The 27,684-nt window shown below is 32.8% G+C and overlaps 1 protein-coding gene across 2 annotated transcripts; it reads left to right on the top strand.

The window, feature by feature from the left end:
* The first annotated feature begins 606 nt into the window (after positions 1-606).
* On the top strand, positions 607-27,015 carry LOC123718005 (mitoferrin-like). Of its 2 annotated transcripts, none has more exons than XM_045674346.1 (8): positions 607-940; positions 3,075-3,160; positions 13,916-14,046; positions 14,631-14,687; positions 22,952-23,091; positions 23,339-23,497; positions 24,568-24,729; positions 25,376-27,015. In XM_045674346.1, exons 1-8 carry the CDS (start codon positions 824-826, stop codon positions 25,484-25,486), a joined length of 963 nt encoding a protein of 320 aa, XP_045530302.1. In that variant the 5' UTR covers positions 607-823; the 3' UTR covers positions 25,487-27,015. The 2 variants fall into 2 exon arrangements, with proteins under 2 accessions (XP_045530302.1, XP_045530310.1); XM_045674354.1 differs by having other exon boundaries at positions 25,362-25,499.
* The last annotated feature ends 669 nt before the right edge of the window (positions 27,016-27,684 follow it).

Here is a 27,684-nt window from a genome sequence, read left to right as displayed (position 1 = left end):
TAATGTTATCAAGATATGAAAAGAAGAGAATTAAGCACTGCAGGGACCTGAATTTCCACGCTGGTTTCCTTTTCGTACAAATTTTATAGTGTAACACATAACAATGAATCTGATATTCATTAAAAATGTTTTTTTCAAAAAATCTAAATAAATTTCACTCCGTGGTCAATGATTCGTTATTGCCATAGATATAAAATGTCTATGACTTTCGTAAACTGTGGAAACATAATGTCAAGTTTAGTATAGTCTATATTAGTCTATGATAATAATTTTGTGACGTAGGAGAATAGTGCTGCCAACTCTAAGCTCATATACAACTTTGAAGGACTTTTATTAAATTAATCTATACAAGTTGGGTAAATTTAAGTTATGCTATTCGTTTTATGTAATTAACGTAAAATATTCGTATTTAATTCTTGATACTTATACAAAGTTTTATACTCGTGTTATTATTTCTTCCCAGCACTAAAGTATTGTTATAAAAAGAAATAGTTTTTCTCGAAAAATAATATTTCGTAAAAATCTCGACATTCAGAACTAAATATTTTCGCTTTGTCGGGATAAATATAAGATAGTGGTAAATTTGAACGCTGGCATTGGCGACATTAGTAGTGACCGTCGCGCTGCGCGTGGTAATCAACTATGAATTAAATCATTTGCTATTGTTCTGTTCCGAAAATTTTCACGTATTACGAGTTATATATTCAATGATTTTGTACCTAAATTAGTGAAGTGAAAATGACATTGAATATTTAGTCTATAACGATTAATTAGTTTTAGCAATCCGTTTATTTCTCTGACAGTGTAATAATCAGTGAGTATTATGAACTTTGAGGACTATGAAACGCTTCCGACCCAAAATTCCATCACACACATGACGGCGGGAGCGATCGCCGGGGTGATGGAACATTGTGTGATGTACCCGTTGGACTCGGTCAAGGTAAACGTCTGGATCCACCACCAGTTATTCCTAATTTCTGACATCTAACCTAGAATGACAATTATTTCTTGTTACGACACAATGTTACATAAAATAGAGATCCGGTCTTTTCTAATTGAACACGAATGAAAAAACACGAACTTCTGCTATTTCCGATTTCCATGTGATTGCGTAAAATCCCTGAATATCAATAATCAGACATTCGTGTCCTGTTTTTGCAACATATTGTGTTACATGAAGTAATTTAAAAGTCAGAAATATATTTTTTCTAGTAAGGACGAGGTCCTTACGAAAACTTATAGTTTTTAACTTTATTGACTTAGTTACCAATACCCTGTTGGTATTAGGTTATATTTGTTATCACTATTATGGTAAATAAATAATACATATTTGTTTACTAATGAATTTCTAATTACATCTCATGTCTCTATTGTCCTGATATTTATTAATTGCTAAGACTTTTTATAAATTGTATAATAAATGGTGAGATTTGGCTCAAGAGTTCATAAATATATATATTCCAGAATTTGATTTTCCATATTATCATACCATTCAATTATTAATATCCACCTATCTGGTTTATATATTTATAAGAACTTTTAACTTAAATGTTTTTGTTTTCTTATTATATATCCTAAATTCTACAAATAGGATTTGAAGTGCAAGTTTGAAATTTTAATAATGGTAATTTTATTGTTTTGTATCTGCTCAATGTTCCTATTAATATTGATATTTATAATTACTATAGAACAGTTCTTTATAAAATAATTTATACAATTTTGGATTGTTCCATGAACCATATAAAAAAAATATTTCTAATTTGTCATGATAAGTATTAATTCTTATTAATGTTTTATATATAAATGTTCATTAAAGTCTAGTTGAAAGTTAGTCAGGAAATTAAAATACTATATATATAAAGTAGATATAAGCATAAGTAATTTATTAATTTATGTATACTTAGTGGTACCCATGGCTAAATGTCAGATCTTTATATTTGGTCTAGTTCTAATCTGAAAACAGGTTTGCAATCGTTGTTTTGTTTTTTCCTCAAATGCCAAATAGTTATACTCACAACTGTCAATATTATGCCAATTTATTGATTTAAATTATTAAATCTAAAACTCATAGAAGAATTTCATTAAATAATGAGTCCTGTAAATAATGGTAATGTGTGTTTAATTTTAATACATACAGCACACTTTTCAAACAGATTAAAATTTCCAATATTAATTATTAAACTAGGAAATAATCTGCCTTGTTGGCTTTTTGCCAGCAAACCTGTGTAAGGAATGCTGTGTCACAGTCGTCTACCCCTTTTTGAGTACCACAAGCTCGTATTTTGTCCTCATTTCTTTTCCTAAAATCTTCTGGCATAATAGCTATTACAGCATCAACATCCACTGTCCCTTCAGACAACATTCCAGCAGTTTCCATAAAACATTTAGTATAGCACTTTAGTTTTGAGTCAGGCATCAAGTCGGCTCCAGCATTTACCTTGTCAAGGAGGCTAAGATCAACCCCAGTTTCAGAAGAGCAACTATCTCGTAGCATCTTAGCCAATTCAGCCATTTCTTCATCCATTGCAAGAGTTTGTGATAATAAACACATTAGTAAAATAAAATACATTATTAAAGTTAAGATATGAAATTCAGGACTTTATGCACTACAAACCATGTATGAGTCTATGTGGCGAATCTGAGTCGTAAGGTTGAGATGATGACTTAAATTGTAACTGATGATTTGGATCAAGTGTAAATAGTTTTATATAGAAGTTCACAATGTCACATCTATGTTAATTATTTCAAACATCTAAATTATAGGATGTTTTTATAACACATTTGATTATACTTAATATTTTACTGTAGACTGCCAATTTGTAAACTGTAATTTGAATGGATAGTGTTTAACTATTTTTCGAAATTGTATGTTAGCTAAACAGACAATTACAGGCAGTTTTTTAAAATTGTATCTTTAGAATCCATCATTCCTACTATAGATATACAAAAATTTATTACATAATTAATATTTCTATAGTTATGACAACATGCCTTATGGCAGTTTTCTATTATTATATTTTTCTATTTATATTATTTTTGTTTTTACTGCATTGTTTGTTGATTTTGCATTACAGACTCGGATGCAGTCTCTGCGATCAGCTCATAATGGCAGCATCGTGGAAACATTCCGATATATGGTGCAACGGGAGGGCTTGCTCAGGTATGTAATCAATGATTAAGTGTATGCTTGCAAAGTGGCTTACTAGGCTGGTTAATTTAATTGGCTGCAATAAATAAAAAAACACTGTATATTACACAGTACAATCCGAGACCACTAGTACTCGACATATCAGGTTCAAAAACTATGAATCAACAGTATGGTCTATCCAAGGTACTTGAACGCCTCATACATGAGCAATTAAATAATTTCCTAAACAAAAATTCCATACTGAATCCACTTCAGTCTGGGTTTCGACCTGGACATAGCACTACTACTGCTCTGGTCAGAGTAGCCGATGATATTCGCGAAGGCATGGACCACAAACAACTCACAATTCTCACACTGCTAGATTTCAGCAACGCTTTTAATACTATTAATTTTAAAATTCTAATGGGGTTGCTTAGATCTATTAATATTTCTTCTCATGCTGTTAACTGGTTCTCTAACTATCTTAATGGGCGCCGCCAGTGTATTAAGACAAGCGATTGCATATCTCAGTGGAGTTTGATTGAATCTGGCGTTCCGCAAGGTGGCGTACTTTCTCCTCTTCTTTTTGCTATATATATTAACTCCTTAACTTTCCGACTTTCAACTAATTTTCATTTATACGCTGACGATCTTCAAATCTACGTACAATCAAGTCTCGATGATCTCCCGCAAGCCATACAATCTACCAACAATGAGCTGGCAAAGATAGTTGACTGGAGTAAAAAATTTGGTCTTCTAATCAATCCCAAAAAGAGTAAGGTATTAATTATTGGCAGCCCCTATTTCACGACGAGAATTGATTGGGCCAGGATATCCCCTATCCATATCGATGGTGTAATTTTAAATTTTAGCCGTACAGTAAAAAATTTGGGGGTTTTATTTGATCAAAATTTATCCTGGGAGCAGCATGTTAAAGAAGTTAGCCGAAAATTATACGGTGCCTCCAGTATCCTTCGACGTCTTAGTAATTTTCTTCCCTTTAGTACCAAAACCTCACTGGCGCAATCTCTCCTCCTGCCTTTACTGGACTACGCCGATTCCTGCTCCTCCGATCTTAACGAGGAATTGCTAAATAGACTGGATCGTCTCCAAAATTTCTGTATCAGATTTATATTCGGTCTAAGAAAGTACGATCATATCTCTGCGTTCCGTAAGCGGCTAGGCTGGTTGCCAATTCGTCAGCGACGCGATGCTCATGTTCTTCATCTCCTATATTCCATCCTGTTCAACCCTAAAACTCCTTCCTATCTCAAAAATGATTTCAATTTTTTGGGAGCCCATAACTATAGCTTACGCTCTTCCGAAAATTATACCCTTGAAATCCCATCTCATAACTCCTCCTTTCTTGGCGATTCCTTTAAGGTCTCCGCAGTTAGGCTATGGAATTCACTTCCCGTCCCTATTCGCTTAGCTCCTTCTTTATCTTCCTTTAAATTTCTTCTGTACAAACATTACCTGTCCACATCGTATCCCGAACTTTCTTACTAACTACTAACTGACGTGAGACTTATCTTAAATTATCGTGATTTATGTGTCTTTTTTACTCTTTAATGTATCTTTAATATTTTATTCCTGTTTAGTTTTGTTTAATAACTGTGTATTACATGTATTTTGCACTACTTGCCTATCTTATTTAATACATTTATTTTTTTTCTTTACTCACAGTGGTTGCCTGGAAGAGATCGCTCGTAAGCGATAAGGCCGCCAGTTGCCCTCCTTTTGATTTAATTATGTTAATTTTTATTTTTATTTTGTAGTGTAACGAAGTGTAAATAAAAATAAATATGTATAAATGATATACCTTAATAGAGCCCACTAATGCATGTATATTATTATTATAAAAATATATAGGTAACTTTTAGGTTAAAGAATAAGTAATCTACGTAGGTACGTATGTATTTACATTAACTAGGTCTTGTGTTATATAGCGTATTGAGTCAGTTCTGGCTCGGCACACAGCTAACCTCATAACTATGCAACACTCGCCAAATTCCCGCCGGCCGGCTTATTCATTCGCGCTGTATTACTTTCCTCATGTCACGTGGTCTTTCAATATCTAAATCCATTGTAAATTTAACTCTAATGCAAATCTCACAAATTATATAGTGTTCATGATATTAAAATAATTATAACCTACGTGGTGAACAACATATTAAGATTTTTTTAGTACAGATATAAGAAACGAAATCGAAATAATTATTTCTCTTAAAAATAATAGGGTTTTAGTTAATGTTATGATAGTGTGAAACTGTATAAGGACTTCGTCCAATTCATTCGTTGCTAACTTCACCTACAAGACCAGTGTAATAAAAATATGTTAACAAAACATACCGCTGCAATATTTATTTTATTACCTTTCCGCAGAAGGTTAAAATAACGAGAGACAACTTTCATATTTGTTTGATTAGGTAACTGGTTCATTTGGCCGATAAACTCTGTTGTATTGTTGATAAAAACTTTATTTTTGACAAGTGCATGTGTGTGTGACAGTACTATCGCATCACGTAGTTATCAGTAGTACGTTGATTACAGCTATTGCCAACATTATTTTTGTAAATATTGATACGTTCTATAATACTGATCAACATGTTTTGTTCTATCTGTATTTTTTCACACCTTGTGTTTATTTAATTATTTAATTTTTATTAGGGATCCCTATTTTTTAATATAGCCTATATTAGTCAGTGAAGATGCAGTTTTCTAATCGGTCATTACAAACATTGAAAGAAAAAAAAACACAAATGTTTCCTATTTATAATATAAGTAGCAGCCATTTGGATTAAATAAAAACTGAGTGTTACGAGTATAGACTACATTATCTTCGCCATATTGTGTTCTTAAGTAAACGCCGAGCAAATACTGACTAGTGACCGCTGCCTTAGGGATATCTTGTAGACTTAAAATTAAGCTAAATATCTCCCAGTATTTATTCTAAGCAACATCAGAATAATTATTCATTGAAGGCGGTTTCGACAGCCCCACCAGAGTTGATTTTTTTACTTTCCAAGAATTTATCCAAATTTCGAAAAAAATTTCATCTGTTAGACCAAGGTCCAAAAACAAACTGCACGACTAAATAGCTGTAAAAATTTGAATTTGGAATTCACCAAACAGGAGATACTTGAGGTCAAAGTTATTTGACGACAAAACGTTATTTTTAAATGTAAGGACCTAATATATGATATTCGTGTAAATATTTTAAATTAGTTATAGACTGCAGTAAACGGTGCAAAACAACTCTTATCTTATCAATTGTACGTGAATGAATTAGTTTGTGATAATGTTTGTTAACATGTAATACTCCTGATAAGAATGTCTCTTATTATCTTGTGAACTGTACCCAATTTGAAAATGTAACTATGCACACTTGAAACTTATGATTTGTACGTGTGGTCTAAGAATCGCGTCGCCCCGCAAGGGTAAGGAAGACGACGTCTCTTCATGCCAATACCAACTAACTTAAATAAACATAAAACTGCGCCTCCAGGTTCTTTAAACAAGAGATTAACTAAGACAAATTGCCAGATTTGGCAAGAGATTCGATGCCAGTGTACAGTGCTGGTAGACCGCTTCAATACATCTGATCCCTAAAAAAAGCGACCTATCTGATCCGTCCAACTGTCGCCCATTAACCTCCTTGCTCTCCAAAGTAATGGAAACAATTATTAACGGCCAGCTCCTGAGGCATCAAGAGGGTTACCAGCTGATTAGCGATTATCAGTACGGCTTCCGTCGTGGTCGATCAGCTGGTCACCCTCTTGTATATTACACACAGATTATAGGGCTATTGCGTCCAATGGGAAGGCACTATTGAATAGTTTAGAAATAGCGAAAGCCTTCGATCGTTGGTGCCATAAAGCGCCTCTCTCGATGCTTCCATCTTTCTGGCTACGAGCATTGAGGTCGTCATTGCGGAGTATGTTCCGACTTAAAACCCTTGAGCGCTCACACAAGGCTGTTTTCTATCCCCGACCCGTTTTCTTCTGCATATCAGGTAGCACTAGGGACACTCTCGACATTGGCCGTGCAGGTATTTCTCGGACAGTTGTCCATCAGTTACGGAAGAAATTGGTGTCTACAAACGAAACTCTGCTTCGTGGAGGCTCTGCCTGGGATCGACTAAATCTAATCCAATTTAAAAGCACGAAGATACAATTTTACGCGTTTTCTGCTTAAAAAAAACACATTTTTTGCTACTACTCTTTTCGTAGGCACTATTCTTTAAGTGACGGCCAGCTTCACATGGAAAAGCTAAATTAGCCTTCAAGAAGCTAGGTGTGTTCAGCAATGTAAGACGGTACTTCACTCCGGCCCAACGCTTGCAACTGTATAATGCACCACTGTTCTCACCTATGGGCGGGAGCTCCTCAATACCAACTCCATTTACATGACCGTATTCAACGAGGAGCGATTCGAATCGTATACGCTCAATCCCTACCGAGCGAATTGATCACTTGGTGTAGCGTAGAGATGTGGGGTATCTCTGCATATTCTACCGAATTTAACACGAACAATATTCAGCCTCCTCGTTGTCCGTCATTCCACAACTGAGCGTTATTTAAGGCAGTTTTTGCCGCGCACCACCACTATGTGCAATTAGCTGCCCACTGAAGTATTGAACCTATAGACTGAGGACAAGAAAAGAGCGTACTAATTCTTAAAAGACCGGCATTGCACTCGCGACTCCTCTGGCATTAAGTGTCAATGGGCGGCGGCGGTATCACTGACCAACAGGTGAGCCTACTGCCCGTTCCCGTTTGTTTTGAAAAAAGCTATGGGTTTTTTATATATAAAGAAATTACAATCTTAAGTTTTTCAATGTACTTATAAAGTTGCAATTTTTTAACGTTACTCATCGTTTTTTGTAGGTTCATTACTTACGTATAAAAATTTCGCACTGTGTGATCAACAACTAACCGGTTAACATAGTATCTCTATGATGCCAAACAAGTACAAGGTTAGCTTACATTTAAGATTAAAGAGATCAAAAGACGTCGTATCGTGCTGTAACTGTTTAATACAACAAATAAGCAATTTTTATAAGTTTCGCGTATATATAATATAAAGCATATATTTGTATTGTATATTAGATTCACTTCGACATGTATATTTAATGCCCTTTTGAATTTGTTAAACGCGCTAATATTACGAATTTTAGACGGTAATTGATAAAATAACTAGAAAATGTATTTCACTAAGACAAAAGAGAACTAAGAATCCTCAAATAATTATACGGCTTAATGTGGTCTCGCTTCTAAATATGTAATTGTAAGTTTAATACAGTATTATTTTTATGGATTAGATTATTAAGATTAGATGATAAAGCCACTTATTATTTTCTTGATTATAAAATAGTTATACCTTTTTCTGATATGTAGATTGTTTTTTTTATAGAAACATATGAACTCACTACGTAAACACTTAAACAGTCGTATTTAATATTTAAGCAATGAAAATAAACTTATATTAAAATAACTATTTTGCATTTATAAAAAAGATCATTAATATTATTATTAATTTATTGTCGTTGCAAAAGACAAGTAGAGAAGTTATTTTATAAAAGGTTAAATTTTTGCGTCCTGATTCAAAAATAAATGTCAATAGCGGGAACAATGGAAGGTCAAGTTCAGGGTTCGTACCTGCGTTTGCGCCATTACATAACGTGAAATTACGTATTTTCTAAATCAATAAACCACCGGTCATAATAATTTATTATAATTTAAACGTTTCTCACACGCATTATCACAATTATACTATACATATTTAACCTTTAACCTCAAGTAAAATTAACATAGAGACAAAATACCGACTATCATTGTCTTCCTTCATTCTGTTTACTTAAAAATTACGCTATACTTCTAGCAATCAAATTTTCACATAGCTCTTAGAATAATTACTACCCGTAGCAATTACAATTAGATGGAACTCGGGGCAAGATTTAACATTTCGATGCGAACGCTATCATTTCGAATTACATACGTTGTGATAAGATAAATCAATCTTTATCATACTTATAATGTCATAATAATGTTTTGTAATAGGCATTTATTATGTTACGCAGGGCGTAACTGGGTGACTAAGGGAAAATCTAATACGCATCATATGAAGAATGAAAAACCTTTGTAGCAACGTTGGGTAGTAAAAACTTAATAATTGGTTAATTTGGCTGATTCTAAGTGTAGAATGCACGCATTATACACTAGAACAGTACGCCTTGGACTGTTACGAAGAACTTGAACTTTCAGTTAGTACATTACAATATTCTAGTACTCTCCCCTTAAATTTAAAGATAATTCGTGATCATTTTTGTCTAGATTCTCTTGATTTATAAAAGGTCACCTATCTAATAGGATCTCCTAATAGGAATTAGACACTATCACACTAAAATGATTTATATGTTCGCTTGAAAGTAGGAAAGATCCAAAAACATGAAACTGCACGGCAACAAATATCAATGAAAAGTTTAAAGATCAAATTCCTTATCGTCTTTTAAAGTTTGAACTATTGAGTTTAATATTCTGTGCAAAAAAAGTAATCAACAGCGCAGCTTATAGACAAGGATTATCGATGGTGTGCATAAATTGTAATTTTATTAAAGTTATCGGGTTGATAACAATATTAATTGCGAATATAATGCATTTTATGTAAGTAATAGATGCCATTATCGTTTTTATTGATTCATCTAAAGCCTGACGGCGTCTGTTTATAGATGCTGAACGGTGTATATTTTACGATCAGATCGCTCCCGATACGATCGCTTCTTAATATTATATTCCACTAACAATAGTTAAGAAACGTTCAAGGACGTTTTGTTCGTAACAGTGCCCGTACAATATCTGTGGTAACAGGTCGCCAGTCTTACATCGCGGACATAAAATATACAGTGAGATAACTACATAATATGACTAAACTAAAGTAGCAAAACAAAATAAAACTAAAGGTTATTGATGAAACCAATAACTAAAATTGGCGGAATTCAATATCCCCAAAGTTGAGTTTGGAAACATTGGAAACAGATGACGCGGATATGTCTCAAGTTACCTACTGCTAGGCTTATATGAAGCGATTTGCAGAACTTTATAATAATTTTATGTCATAAAATAAAAAAAAAATCATCAAGGCGGTTGAAAAAGCCATCGAAAGGCTCACGTCAAATATTTATTCGTCACGTCAACACTTTGCGCTATAATTTTGTACCCAAAAAAAATGCAAAATCTACTTTAAATTAGGGTTTTATAGCAAGCCATCTTCAATTATAAATTGAGATAATTTTTACTAAAGAATTTGTAGAGATCGTACTTCAAACGTCCTTGGCTTTGCAACGATAATAAATTCTACCATATTCAATACGTACAATAACGTGGTATGTTTTAATATCAATGTATGCACATTGTTTGCCTGTGCGGTTTGTCTGGTTTGCGGTTATGATAAAGTCAATTGTTTTTAGCTATATAGATAATAAAAACATTGAAAAACATAGAATACTTCTTGTGGTTTTAGGGGATTTACATATTTCCGCTGGCGTAGCGACCCACAGTGAGCCTCGGCTTACGTATCGCCACCTTTTACATCCACGATGAGATTTATCCTCTTGGTAGCTGTAAAAAGCAGTCCATTTCATTGAATCTATTTTAGATCTTCCTATATTGATGTATGACTACTGACACTTAATTCTGACTTACCAAGTCTTACGTCCCATAGTAATATATACTTAGTAAGCATAAGTCAGTATGAATAGTGCTTTATATTTTGACTTTTATAGTTCCTTCGTTAATAGTAATAAAGCTTGTTTTGCATTCGTTTCTCGTTAGTCTAAAACATTGTTCCGTAACCTCTTCTGTCCCCCTATGTAACATATTTTATATATAAAAAAATTGAATTGTTGAAAAAAATTAAATTATAGGTTGTACGAGGAAATTGTTAACGTTTCTCGTTAAGTATAAGTAAATTTTCATAACATTCAGTATGTTACAGTTCTTAAAATTCCAAAATTTTATAATAAAGATTTTTCTATGTTAATTTTATGACACCCTTGCGCTTGATATTTATTTTATATTGGGTTCCAATTTGGTTAGCTTCAGTCTCAAGTTTACACGTTGTGTTATATCCAGCTGATTTCGATTGGCCCCCTTAACAATCAAATCGTGGGGCGTGGGCCCCACCTTGGGAAACACACACTGGTCTAGAATATAATTTATTTCTGGTACTTTATGGACTTATGAACTATGGTATAAAGACAAGTCATGAGTTTTGCTTGTTGTTTGTTTAGTCGATACAATATAATTGGTATTGATTTAAGCCAACCTTGAACTGTGTTTCGGTGGAGCGAAAGTATCGCGTATAGCGTCTTTTTATGTCATAGATGAATTAAAAATCCATGCTGCAACGCCATATAGAATGTTTTATTTCTGTAAACTTTGCATTGTAAGCATAATAGTGTAAAATTAATTATATCCGAACTGTTCCTGCTAGAGGCAGTTTTTCCAAGATATATTGCAATATTTTATTGCAGCACTGTCGGCCTAATAGCGAGTGACCCACATCCCTAAGGTAGCAGGTTTAATACTCAGCTGTGCAATAATGTTTTTTGCTTATACAGGAAGCTGATCGCCTACTTGTCTATGAAATTAAAAATGATCAAAGAATCAGATACAATATGAGACCAAGACCCATTTAGGGTTGTAGCGTTACCGAATCATATCATGGGCAACGAAACATGAATAAAATCTGTTCATAAATCGAGAGTTATTAGCTGTTAATCATAATTTACAAATTACCTGCAAAATTTTCGTGTACAAGACAATTATTTACTATTCAGTTACGTTAACATCCGAGTGCATCACAAACATTCTCTTATTGTTGATGTCTTACTACCGTGTTTATACTACTACTATACTAATATCCTTATTAGCGTCTTTTGTTTCCTGCTACAGTTTCATTAGTCTTTGGATAATATGTTTTTAGTGTTTCGTAGGTTTTTTTGACAGCTTTCCAAATTTAAAAAGGTTTGTTGCTTGTAGATTTTTTATAAAAATCTGTCAACTGTCCTTAATATTGAATTGATGTTTATTATATCTATGACTGATATTTTAAATAGAGAACGCGGGCATTGTGAAGTTTTTCTATTATAATTATTTAGTCCAAGCGCGTGACGAACGTGCATGAACACGATAAATTAATAATGTGAAAATTTAGGTGAAAATATTTTTTACCTATACACGTCTATGGTGAGAAAAGTAGACATCTATAGTACTTTCTATTTATTTATTGTATGTAAGAGAATATATGTATGTTACAATATAGATTTGAAATTCTGAGAGCTATGCAAAAAACGAAGGAATACAGTAATAATAGGAATACAGAATACACAAATAAAAAAATGTGTGCGTGTACTAGTGTACACACTGACCTGTACCTGTACACTGTGACCTGATTTATCAAATAATGGTCTACTATATGCAACTTTACAGAAATTGGTTAAATAAAGTTAAATAAGATAAAGTTTAACAAAAGGATTTTATTATCATAGATATGAATACAACTAATACAATTACTTAATTTTACCTTATTACTACTAAGATTTTACAGAATTTCATTTATTGTAATAGATTTATTACTATCATTGTTATCGTTATTATATATTTTTGTTTTGACAAGGAAAAGATGGCAAGTAACGGAAAAATGTGACGCGTAACCCAAAAATGTGACAGTAATTTTTTTCCAACGCCGATAAAGAAGTTTCACTTAAAAAACATAGTTAACTGGAGCCGCTATAGACATCTACTTTCGATACACCAATAATTATGATTATAATTTAGAATAAATGATGATGAATGCTGAATTGCAATTCCTCTAAACTATCGGGCCGTTCGCTAGAGTGCATTGGTATATGGGTCTCCACTTCCAGGTACTCGTGGGGTCAGAGATTATACAATAGCGATACCGAGTGCATTTTCTGTTCGTGACATTTATATTGAACAATTAAGTTTATCGTTACAGCCTTATTGATTCGTGTATTTAGTGATCTCTAACGGTACTAACAATATTTAAAAAAAGGATGAGTACCACAGCTAAAATAAAAAGAGAATACAATAATAGACACGAAAATGTAAACAGTAATTTAGAGTAAATACACAAAAGTTAAACAATTCTTAAAGTCGCTTGAAAGCAGTAGGGGAGCACAAAAATATATCTGATTCAAAATCCAATATACAATTAATACATAAAGAGCGCCCCCTTATACAAACGTTAATTAGCTTATCACAGCAGAATGTGTCTTTTAAAACTACAAACTTATTTTGAATTTGAACTTCTGTCTGCGTAACACTTTAACGATTGAGTTAACAATTAATAAGTAACATGTATATTGAAAAGATAGAAAGAACCTGTGTTTTTTAATTAATATTTTATTGAAATTATCCATTATGAAGTGTATATGTACTACATTGTCTTAGCACAATAGGAAAAGTATATTATATATAATTGATACTCTTATATTAATTTTCTTAAAGAAATTATGTGTGGCCAACTAATCGACTTTACAATAAAAACCACAATTAAAATCCTATGGCGGTTGCTTTGAGTGACGTTTAGATTGTGTTTCATTATAAAAAAGCATTAAATGCTTGTAAATTGATATTAATTTGCAAGTAAGTACACGATCAAGAAGCTGGAGTTTGAAATCGATAAGTCCACGTTGGTGCATGCCATTGACTCCACTATAAGTGCCAAAGATCACAGACAAATGTAGAACTGTCTCTTTTTCAGACCAATCCGCGGCATGTCAGCCGTGGTGGTGGGCGCTGGACCGGCGCACGCGTGTTTCTTCGCGACGTATGAACAGAGCAAACACACTTTATCACAGCTCACCAGGCATCGGCATGATCACATTACCCATGGTAAGTGATGCTTAACTTCTTGATGAATATATGTAGTTTTAATGCGGGTTGATTCAAAATCTTTGAGTGTTATAAATTTTATTTTATATTTGGAACTTGAACAACAAATTTGTCAAAAAAACTAAGGCTTCTAAACTAACTAATCTATACAAAATTAATTAAAGAAAACGTAGAACATTTACATCTGTCTTTATATTCTATTCACGCGTATAGCGTTGGATATTGTTAGTTAGTTATATTAGTATAGATGTGTGAGTACTCTAGATAATGTATTCAAGTGTAAATGCGACAATTTCTGCCATATCGTATTTACGAAGAATTAATTTATTCATTTCTTAGGCAGTATGATGTCATGTTTAATAGAACTGTTTCATTTATTGTTGGTAACGTCAACTTCGTTATTTTAAGTCCAAAATTCCTTGAAGACTTTCTTACTTATAAAATTAATAAATAGAATGTCTAACCAAATTATTAAATAGCTAAGCTATGTATTTATTGCTATGATGATGATGGCGTGATCGAAATTTAAGTATTAAATGTTCAATGTCTATAAAAATATTATTAATTATTTTATCCATTTCCAGGTCTTTCCGGCTGTTTGGCGTCACTAATCCATGATGCCGTCTCAAATCCCACCGAAGGTGAGTTACAATGTTTTCTTTATAGGTTATAGTTGATAAGTAACAACTACTTTTATAGAGGCAAAAATCTCTTGATTTACTAGTACACCTCTGCAGAAAACCAGAAAGTTCCCTTTAGAAATTGGTTAAAAATATATGTTAAACGTGTTTACAGAATGCAAACATTGCATCATCGCCTACTTACCTATATTCACTTTCTTTTATTTTTATTAGTACTGTTCAAGTTTTTACAATAATATATGTTGCCATTATTTCTTGACTTGGCCTGCTTGCGGCTACACTCCTGTCAAGTGTCAAAGTATAGTCAATAGACAAGATGCATCCCGCCATAATAACTGCGTAGCACAGATACTATACACTCTTGTCGTTGACAGGTTAAAATAGTGCGGTTATATTGAAAATGCTAGGATTAGGGAGTTCCTAAAAAAATAAGTATTTTATATTCATACAAATGGGAATTAGGTAATAATATTTTTGTGTGAAATTAAGTGTTTAAAATTTGTTTGGAATTGGACATTGCTCTCGTTCAGTTGATTGTCTTTATTAGTTTACGACGCATTTTCAACTTTGCAACGCCAGGATCACTTACACATTTTTTTTTTGGATTCTGAAAATCGAACCTCTTTTGGACATATTATTATCACATTTTTAAAAATAGGAATTCTATCAACGTACTAAGACAAGTTAAAACTATTGCCATAATATTTTTTTAAAATAACCTACTAAGATAATCATCGCATTATTACAATGTTTCTAGCGATCGACTTTGAACTATCGAGGAAATGCTAGGAATTTACTATTTTAATTATGATTTTTGTTTGCTAAATGTGTCATTAGTAATGCTAATCGATATGAAATAGCAAAACAATTCAATATTTTGAAAATGTAAGCCGAGCAATTAAGCGTGTGCTTTTCATCATTTGCATACGTAATATAGACAGATATTTCATGGGGTATATGTGTAGTCTTTCAGTCGATTCCCACGTGTTCCCTTAGATATTTTAAACTATGCTATCCTGTTACTTAGTTTATTAAGAAATTATTAGTTTTAAATATAGAACCCGGTCGTAAGTACGAGGTTTAAGTTACAGAAACTGAAGGTCAGTTAAGAGAACATTCTGGCAATAATTGTAATAACTATGTTTATACCGTATTAAAGCTATTTGTATTATTATAAACTTATAATTATTTTACATAATTTTAAATGTATTTTTTTCCGACGTTCCGCGTGATTTACAGCGTGCGTGGTCACGAAATTGTAAAAAATTGTTTTGTTTTAATGTGTAAAAGCTATAACCAAAGACAACAATAATTGTAATCTTTAATGCCATAGACACAACATTCATTTCGCCTGTGGTTAAACATCTTACGTTTATAACACATGGCTGCGATTGCCGCTCATTAGTTCATTAGTTCGGGATTGTTGGTGAATTGAGCGCACCATTCATTGCTCTAGTAAATTGCACTACAATGTTGGTCATGATTTATACTGAAGGTCATACTGAGTCATGGTATATCTGTGCAAATACGAATAAAGGCGATATCAAGAAGATAGTTGAGGCAGTAGCTAGTTAACGCAGTTCTAATATGATTGAATGCAAAAGCCAGTTAAATTCAACATTTTCATAAATATTGCACTGGTACTCCGTAACTTTTAATATCTTTAGCGATACGGATCCTTAAGTTTTGTATGCGATATAGAAGAAGTTCTTTCAATATTGATAGACTTATAAAATAACTCAAGACTTAAGTCGGGATCGTAATCCCTAACGCTTTTAAAACTCACTCGTGTTTCATGAGCATATTTTTATAATGTGTAAACTCAAATTTGAACTAGATAATCTTATATTTATTTACAAAATATCCTTAAACAAGGAAGGAGCATGGGGCGGACAAGGATTTACTTAAAAAAACTAATTATTATCAACGGAAGTGGATGAACATAGTATAACTCACTGAACAACTTTCTCTAATACCTTACGTATGCGGAAGTATGAAATATTATAATATGAATATGAAATATCCATTCAAAACCGCTTTAGTAGCTTCGTCAAGTGCTTAAGGGAGCGTTCAAGTATTACTACACGCAATTTTTGGAAATTCTTGACCCCCCCCCCATGAAACGCACCGTAACGTTTCTGTATCCAATAGTAAAACACGTATAATAAATAGTAAACACACAAAAACGTGACCAACCTCAGTGACTCTTTATACCTAAAACTTAACATTATGTGGTGTAAAGTACTGGAAAGTGGAAAACAACATTAACACCCAATTATTATTTAATATTAAAATAATATTAAATAATAATACAAAAGGACACACACAAGGTATCTGCGGTATTCTCATGTAAATTAACGTCAACTAAAGTTTTTCAATAGTATACATGTATATCTAAAATATTCATTCATTGTTTTCATTGATAAATATCTATCGTAAAATCTTTCACTGTTTTCGTTAACCGGAGCTAATTCCCCGACTTGAAGGAAAGCTTGAGGAAAATGTAATCTAATAGTTCATACATAGAATTTTTGCCAAGGCCAGTAAATGGGATCATTTTAAAACGTTTCCGATACTAATAGGCTTACTACAAGAAGATATAAACCTTATTTGATAGTAAGGCTCGTGGCATTCAGGTTTGTAACCCAGTTTCGATTCCCGTTAAAATAATGGTTCCGAAATGAAAGGCATAGTAGATTCTACTTGTTCTTAATAAGTAGAATCTTATTAAGAACTGTGAGTGAACTTCCCTATCAACAACCCCGTGCAAGGTTTGCTTGAACTTGAGGGAACTTGCCCAATACAAATTTTAATCAGAAGCAAAGTTTATCACTTCCCTAAGAAAGATCTCATGCAAAATTTACTTTAGCAGAATAATTACACGAGTATTAGTATATAAACCGCGTAAAATGACGTCATCTCTTATGAACGCACGCGTTGCATTTTCCTCAAACCTACTTCTGTTAATCGAATACTAGGTAAATAGTATATTAAATAAAATGCAATGTCACGTGCTTGTTAAGAAAATGATTTACAATGACGCGTTGTTTTGCTTGAGATTATATAGAAGTCTAAAGTATAATTACAATTGGATAGGAAATTGCGTTTCCTCTCGAAACGTAGTATTATTATGTTATATTATAGTTTGAAATAGTGTTCAAGTGTATAGTTACTGATATTTTTTAAGCAATCACGCTATTCTACTTGCCAGAAGATGGCAACGTGCGCGTACGCTCCGTTGTGATATCTTTTAAATATCTCTTTTTATACGTGCGTATCTTTTATAATTTCTAAAGGCCGCTACAAAGCGGCAATGAAATGGTCACTAGAGAATAGTCACAATTGATGGATGAACCGTTTTCCGGCGATTGTTGACTTGTTACCATCATTAGGCGCATACGACATGCTTTTCTGTACTGATCCCTGCCGAGATATAAATCAGAATAAAATCCATAACACAATTATAGAAATATTAGTAAAGTATTTATTATAACCCGTTTTTAAGCTTTGCATACATTTGAAAGTTAATAAACAGACTTCAACTGTAAAATGCGCGCGCCGGGACAGTTTCCTAACTTTAAATTCTAAATAAATATTTAATAAGTATTTATTTAGAATTTATTATTATTTATTTATAATATATTAAAGTGCACATATGTCTATAAAACAGACGTATTTTATAGAACACTTGTTCAGATAGCCACTTTAAATTTTAAAACCCGCTTAGATTCTAGAATTTAAATTCGCAGTACTTGACATTCGCGTATCAGTTTCGATCGTTGATATTATAATACTTAAAATTAGTCAGTGCTTCTGTATATGACGATAAAGCTGAAAAACAGTTTAGTTATAGCTGTTAAAAGCAATTATTTTGTTTCAAGTTAATACTGTGCCTCATATTATACATATTTGCAAGCTTTTTGACTTACAAATGTTTACTATGTACCACATGAATTGTCCAGGAAGTAGATAGTTAAAATACTAGGGAGTGACGAGTTTTCTTTTGTTCTTTTATATATTTCATAATACATTGAGTTAGTTTGGCTTAGATCTGGGTTATGTAACTTTATAATGTGCGTCTACAACCTAACAGTACTATTAACGTTAATTTAGCCTATTCCTTATTGTATTAACTACTTGATAAGTTAAAGTATATTTTTTTGCAAAAAAAAATTGTGGTTGTTTATATTACTTGCAAATGAATAAGAGGGTATGATCAGTGAAAACTTAAGTGGGTAGACAAATGGTTATTATAAAATTTAAAAGTTGCGTTTTAAGACTGGAGAATTAATTGTTAAAGTGAATTAATGTGCTTAAGTAGTAATCTGCCTGAGTAATTATTTTACATTACAAGTCAATGAACTTTACAATATAAGGTCGAAAGTTGAAGGCCAGACACTAGCGATAAGTCAGTGAAACCCACATTAACGATAAGTCTATTATCATGAGGTAATAAGGTTGTAATAAACACCGGACTTCAAGTGAGATCTCTAATATCAGTATTATAATTAGATTAAGCACTATTTATTATACGATTACTCATCGACTTAAATACACATAATTGGCTGCGGTTGCTGTTGTAGCCTTAGCTTGCGACGTCATCCCTCATTACAGGTACCAAACATGTTGAACAAATGTCCTTGTCTGCGCAGAAGCGATTTTGAAGCATCACTGCGTGATTGATAAATCAGTTGACGTTTATGTCCCGCGCTGTGTTCGATGCGCAAACTTTCCCCCACTCCCTCGTTTAATGCTCAAGAAGTTTGCCGGTATCTGTACCCATAACTTACCTTACCCCTCGTCATCCAACTCTCCCACGTACGTTGAATAAAAACATCGTAAGAAAACCTGATTTGCTGATCGCCAACTTGCCTATTATGAAAAAACAAATGATCACGAAACCGAACAGAATGCTGAGGTCTAGACCTTAAATGCTTTACTAGCTGCGGTTAAACCATGAAAAATTTTGAAGAATATTTAATGTTATGTATGTACATACAGTCAAAATCTTTTATAACGACATGGAAGGGACTACTCATATTTGGTCGTAAAAACCGATAGTCGTAACAGCCGATGGCGTTGTTATTAAGAACCTAATACATAGAATTCAGCCGGGACCTTTGATTTTAGTCAATATAACCGGTAATGTTGTTCTAAACGATGTCGTCGTAAAGGGTTTTGACTGTATTTATATTTGAAGGAAAACATCGTGTTTTACTTAGACCTAAAAATCTATGTCTTATGTCTGCATATGATCTGATATAATTATGGCTGATTTCCTCCTAGTAGGCAGTATCAAAAATAAATAATAAAAATGCATGCAGAAATATGCAGGCCCCATATAGAGCTGTGCAGCACGGAATTAACATTTATTCATCATTGACATTATACATATCCTGTAATATTTTTTATAAGCATTACTGATTTCTTGGTTCGCACTTCAATGACAATGACTCATCGAGCCGACATTTGTTCATCTAAGTCAAAGTCAAAAATCATTTATTCATATAGGTAACACATTGTACACTTATGAACGAAAAAAATACATTAAATGCTTCTAATTTTACATTTACTGCCTCAGTTCTCAAATCAAGGGCGTAGAACGGAAGAGACCTGGCAATAAACTCTCCGCCACTCTTTTTAATCGCCAAGTTTTTTTTTTGTTTTACACAACGTTTGTAAGGAGCTGCAATCTTTACACCATGTTCCACATGACATCTTAAGTAATAAATTATAATAAAATAAGTTAAAAACAAAGATTTCTTCAGAACAACACGCAAATACATAGTCAAAATTGTTTCATCCAATAGTTTTAATTAATAGTTGAATAAATGGTTAACTATCCGTATATTTTTATTTTAGTATCGCCGAATAACGCGTTTCTCGAACAGATTGAAACAGCTTGATCATGAGATTTCTTTGTCTTCAACAAACCTTTGACATTCAAAACATACCCGCAAATAATCTGTAATATCAATACATATGTAAATTTAAATCTTTTGTCTGATAACAGCGATGCCCTTATGTATGAGTATGATGCATTCTATTGCACTTAAATATATTGTTGTATCTCTGCACTTGTAAGTAAGTTTCAAAACTTCTAATATTTTTAATCTATGATAAATTAATTCTTCCAATATGGCGTAGACTAAAGAGAGATAAGAAAAGTAGTACGATAATTAACACAAGCCAAGAAATTCTTCTTCGTTTATATTGATTGTGTTTTTTTTTTAACATTTTGCGAATTAATATTTTTACAAAGAGTGATAACAATTATTGATATCGTGACGATTTTATACAGACTTAGCACGCTGTGGATGAAGTAATTGCTTAATGAGTGTATGGGTCATTTAAATAAATTAATATTCATAGATTATAGAGATTAATTTTAGGACTGGGCATATAATAATTTTGAACATTATCATTATTTTCTGTCTTGTAATTTTTATTTATTAAAAGTAACCAACTGATGTGAACCCTATTTCAAAATAAAATTACTAACATTAGTTTTATTAGTGAATTCCTATTTACTTTTAATCTGTAGTTTAGAGAGGACCAAAAAATACAAATTATAATTTAATTCCCCCGCTTTTGAGTCATGTGAAATTTGCAAGTAAATGTAAAATGTTGTATAGACAAGTTTTTTTATTTATTCATTATACATGTTTCATATCTAGTTGAAGTGGGAACTTGTTTGGCCATATCATAAAACCAACAGCAAAAACTTTTATAGTTTTAGAGACTGTTAATTTATTTCTTTTTTGAATTTTCTTACTAACTACAAGTATGTATTTAGATTGTTTGCTGAGAGACATCGTCTATGTTTGTCGCAACTGAAACGGCTGAATGAAAAATAGAAAAACAGTTTCTACATTTAGCATGCTATAAACAGAGACCGCAAGAGGTTTAAGTTATTTCATGGCAATAAATACATTGATTTCATTTGGAAACTTACAAATCACTTGTAAATTGGTCATTGACTTTGATACGCTCTTATCTTTGTTAACGACTGAAATATATATGATCAGAATATATTCACGTGATACAGTATTTCATAGTTTACAATAGGTACACTGGTTTTTCGCTCTAACTTTCCATTTTACTAAGAAATGCTTTGGCTCAGGACATTTTATTACCTTTCTATTGGTTTTAATTATTTCTATGACTCATCGCATGTTATTACAATTACGGCACTCGCTATCATTAGTACGTACGCCTGCGTCAAATATTCGACGCAAATGTCTTCATTTAAACCTGAAATACTTTTCCGAATTTGTAGAACTTTTGATTCTATTTTTTTTATCAACATATCAAATGCATAACGCCCGGTAGGCCCGGCTAGGAAGCTAGATTTCATTATCATAAGGCGTCACTATTTTATTTCATGTAATTTTGTCTTATATATTTTACACATCTAGCTAATTATTAATAAGATGTGCTTGGCTGTTTTAACCGGAATCTCATTGTTTTCTATACAAAAAATAATTTATATGAAAATAAAATTAATAAACGCATCAGCCTAATATACGTAGCTAATTAATCACTTTGTCATGTTACCTTTTCATCTGTTATTTATAACCCTCTCAAGATTAACGCTATTCTTCTTTTTGGATAACATATTTCTGACATCTACAAAGAATGACAAAGTTGTGCTCTAGTGAACGACCTCTGACCAGAGATAAAATTATAAGCACGCGAACATTAACTTTGTTATGACAACATCTATCAATTAGGACGCTTCCCTATATTTTGCGAGACAAAACAATGTGCTGACATTGATTCGTCATAGTTAATGTCAATGATATATTGGCGTTTAATTAAACGACTAACTCAGATTATAAAAGATACATTGCGACGTTAAGAAATTCCAAAAATAAAATATTATTCAAAAGCTTCTAGAGCCCTTTTTTTAAAGATGAAAATATGATTACGCATCCTCCGCACTTACAGCAACAGGTGTATGTAGGACTTGACTCACTACAGGTACTCTGCTGCTCAGTGGTACCCACTAAAACCAGACCTTCTTTCACCTACCTTTATCGTGCTCTCTATCTCTCTCTGTTTCTTTCTGCAGACGTCTGTAGCATTATTTGCATTAAGAAGGAAATCATCGCCTCGCTCTTTACCTTAGCCTAAGTACTTACACTGTTCCTCAACGAAAATACATACGTATCTATATACAAATTTTTGTAAGTTTTGGAAAATGGGTGTATTTTGTACTTTATTTTACAATATTTAATGAAATAATAACATTTTTATTTCAGTTGTAAAACAGCGGTTGCAGATGTTGAATTCGCCATACCGTGGCGTATGGGAGTGCGCCAGACATGTGTATAGGGCGGAAGGTTTGCGAGCATTCTACCGCTCGTATGGAACACAGGTCACCATGAACGTACCATTTCAGGTAAGCTTCAAATATAATAGCTTTGCTCTAAAGAATTCACTTCTAAATATAGATATAGCTTTACGACTAGGGCGAATCTATAGTACCTACAGCTCGAGCTCGTCTAGTATTCGGTTAAGTTCGGTAAAACAAGCTATGTATGTGTCAAGTGACACATGTTTCGTGTATTTTCGTATGTTAAATGATCTTTGTATAGACCGAAGGAATGATATAACTACTTTTTTCTATGATTTCATTTATATTGCAGGCTGTACACTTCGTAACATACGAGTGGTGTCAATCCCGAATGAACCCTACGCGTGGGTACGAGCCGCGAGCCCATTTGACGGCGGGCGCGTGCGCGGGCGCACTCGCTGCAGCCACTACTACGCCGCTCGATGTTTGCAAAACACTGCTTAACACGCAGGTAAAATGTGTGACTTACTTTACAAAGCTGAAGATTGAAAGATTTTTGTGTCGCATAATGGGGGGAATGTAAAACGATCGGATAACGCAAGTAAAAAAACGCGAGGCACAGCTTGTATGAATACGAGTTGTAACTAAAACTGCCTATAAGTATAAGAGGATAAGGGCCTAACAATTGTTGTAGTAACGTTGTCTTGGCTTGTAGTATATACTATACTTAAATAGTATACATTGCTGTGTAGTGAAGTCTCCCCTGAGTTTGTGAACGTAAATCTCAGTAAAAATATATATGCGTTTTGTATGGGAGGAACAAAAAGTTGATTTTTTTAAAATATAATATGTTTAATCAATCAATGTATGAACCATTGTTTTCTATGCACTTTTGCCATCTCATAGGTAGTTCATTGATCCCTTTACTAAAAAAAACAGTCGGACGGGAATCAATAAAATCTGTGAAGGCGATTTGGACTGCCCCATCAGAGTTAAATTTTTTCCCTTGCAAGAAATTGTCCAAATTTCGAAAAAAATGATAATCTGTTGGAGCAAGATCCGGGGAGTACGGAGTTTATACATATATAAATTTGAAATTTAATTTGATTTAAAAATGAAATGCAACAATATCAAAATGCACCTTTTTGTATATTATTGTCGTTAAACAAGTCTTGCTAGGTAGACTAAAAGCTTTTAGCCATTTAAATTGCAAATTATTCAACTCGCTAATATTTTTTTTTTTGGAAATAAATATCCTGTTTTTCAAAAAAGGAATGTATAAGCTCTCGTGGTGATGCAATTTAATATAACGTTAAAATGATATACCCAAGTAAATACACATTTATATCCGGTTGCAAACGTTTTTTTAGATATATACTGCTTAGGGATATAGAATAACATATTTATTGAGCGGTTGGCCTATTAATAATGAATTTTAACAATGACAGTTGCGGGGTTTGTAGGCATTATGCTATTAAATACCTATGCAACTTTGGATATTTCTTTATACGAAAATAATTAACTTGTGACGTAACGGAACATCGTGAGGTATATATACTAATTTTTAATGTGATATTTAAGGAGCGAGGCGCAGAGGGCTTAGTAGGCGCCGCGGGTCTGGTAATGCGAACCTCAGGGCCGCGAGGTTTCTTTAAAGGTGTGGCCGCGCGAATCTTATACCAAATGCCGGCAGCTGCCATCTGTTGGCTAACTTATGAGACATTGAAACATGCCCTCAATACGGTATGTACTTATAAATTGATGTATGCAAAAAACTTAGCAATTATGAATAAGTTGAGCAAAAATCGTGCACCTAATTTACGTTCTAAGGTCGATTGAAATTAATTAAACGTCATCATCCTTAATGATTAACGATATGTTTGTTAAACTTTTTTTTTCTTTTACATGGTAGAAATTATTATTTGGTATAAATATTTATATAGATATATATGTTAGAGCAGTGTTGGCCTAGTGGCTTTAGCGTGCGACTCTCATCTCTGAAGTCGTAGGTTCGATTCCCGGGTTGGATGGATTTTCTTTCTATGTTCGCATTAAACATTAGCTCGAACGGTGAAGGAAAACATCATGAGGAAACCGGCTTGCTATGGACCCAAAAAGTTGACGGCGTGTGTCAGACACAGGAGGCTGGCACCTACTTGCCTTTTAGATTAACAAATGATCATGAAACAGATACAGAAATCTGAGGCCCAGACCTAAAAAGGTTGTAGCGTGATTGATTTATTCTATATGTTCGAGATGTCTTATTTCTATGCCGTTGTTTGAATTTTAATCTTAGCTCGTTAAATAATAACGACATCTTTATTAAATAAGGTTTCTCGCCGTGAATATTTTTAAATATCCTATTATGCCAACAGTGATTTCCCCACAGGTAGAGTTAGCCGAGGAGTCAACGACAAACACAGCAGGTTCGAGTCTCGCGTGTGCAACTTTACGAATAGCGGCCGCCGAAGTGCCAGCCACTACACTCACGCGCACATAACACACTAACAACCTCCTCTCGTACAAAACTAATTAACGGATGCCCGAATGTTAGAACATATTATGTTTAGGCGTTCCAATCGATAATTTCAATTTAAATAACTTATTTTTTACGAAATATTAAAAAAAATGTTTTAAAATAAATGTAATGTGTATGATGACATACATATTTAAAAAATGATATATATGAAAGTATTTTTGTTTGAAAGAAATATCGTGAGAAATACTCTTCCATCATCCACATTTTTATTTAAATTATAATGTCTTCTACATAATATTATACATATATATATGTAAATCGTTTTACAAAACGGTCCTTAGAAATGACTGCATAATTCTTTAAATTTCTTCACAATACTCATTACAGGCCTTCAAAACAGCTCTAGTTAGTCTTATCATAAGCATTCTTAAAAATACACTTTTCGAAATTAGTTAAAATTCATAAAGAAATTATCAAATAATGTTTTATAGAAATTCCGAACTGACAGTTCATTGCCATTTCACAAAAATGTATTCATAACAGATTTTAATTAATAACAGTCCTTCTTTAAAATATAATTAGTAGTAGTCTGAAAAGAGGTCGTATTTCATATGAAACTTGACAATTTGCAGAAAGTATTGACAATTGACATTTGGTCGATAGCTAGTCTGTCGAAATAAGTACACACAATCGAATAGGTTTAATGGATCGTCGAATATCCCAGTGATTTTATTCGATTTTTGGGATGAGGGGAGGGAGTTGTTGTTGTTATGTTTTGTTGTTTACAGAGTATATATTATCGAGTAAAAAATATTTTTGTGTTGTATTTTGGTATGTTTGTATACACGCTTTGTAGGTCTCTTGTGATTTTTAAGGATTCTTGAAATATTCTGCGCGTGTAATTCTTATAATATTCGATAATTGATTAGTTTTTGCCGTGGTCTAACCAATGCAAAGTAGATTTTTCATCTCGGATAACTAACGTTTGTCCTTAATCTCTGAGCCTTAGCACCAACTTTTTTTCGTATTCGTATGTATGATTTGAGTTTACATGTATATGTATGTTACAAGTATGGTATATTCTATTTGAACGCAGTAAATCCAGATTTCTGTTTAATTTCAAATATTCCTACGTAGCGCTTCCCAAATTTCCGATACTAAAATGTATTAATTTTCTATTCTATTCAACGTGCTAAGGCCTGGTATGTCCAAAACCAATGAAATTGGTCGACCAAACTCTGAAACTAAATCCCGGGTTGTTATATTTAACTAACGAAGTATTGTATCCGTAAGTTACATAAGATGTACACAGGCGTGTATTTGTATGATATTGTATGTGTGAATTAGAATTTAGCTGTGATGTTACGAATAAATTAATTAAGTCATTATTAATAGTTTGGATATTAAGTATTACTTACCGTACATACGATACAATAAGAGCTAACTTTATAGTATGGTTTGTGCGGTTTTGTTTTTAATCTCGTATGAGTTTTTTTTAATAAATTTCTGTTAATGTTTCATATTTTACAATAAATTCGTTTATTGTTGGACGTTAAGTGTATTTTTTAGTTACGCTTTTTGGAATCCCTTATGGCTGCGTAAAGCATGCGTACCAACATAGTTTAATTATAAAATTAATCAGAAAGACTTTTAATCGAATCTAAATTAAAACAGATATATCAGCAAATATCAATTCCTACAACGATAGTCAAATAGTTTAGTGTTGGTTCGCGTTTGTATTATTTTTTTATTCAATTATTATTATTATTATTGATTATACCATACGCGCGGTATCTCATTTCAAAACTGCGTTTGGTCATATTGGCCTCTAAATATGATATTATAATAAATTACTAAAATTTAGCGCGTAGTAAACGTCGTATTGGTTACCGTTATGTAAATAAAATTGAAATCACGTTTAGTTGGCTTTAGAATCGACACAAACAATAAATAGATGTACACAATGTATATTTGTAAAAACAGTTTCAGCTTGGTATATGTAGGCTGTGATTTCTGTTTCGGATTATTTGGGACTTGTAAATATTTTACTTACGCACAGCGTTTTGTTCAATTATGGCTTGGATTGTAGTTTAACATGATTTGTTTGGAAACTTTGACGATAGTTCGAGTCTATGTTTGTTTCTCTTTGTCCTCGTACAAAATTGTTACTCATTTGAATGTAATAATTTTGATTCAAAGTTGTCCCAGGAAAGGCTGGT

This window comes from Pieris brassicae, chromosome 2 (genome assembly GCF_905147105.1).
Source record: "Pieris brassicae chromosome 2, ilPieBrab1.1, whole genome shotgun sequence".
In the NCBI taxonomy this organism is placed as follows: Eukaryota; Metazoa; Arthropoda; class Insecta; order Lepidoptera; family Pieridae; genus Pieris; species Pieris brassicae.
The sequence above is the reverse complement of the archived record's forward strand: the minus strand, read 5'-3'. Positions and strand labels throughout refer to the sequence as shown.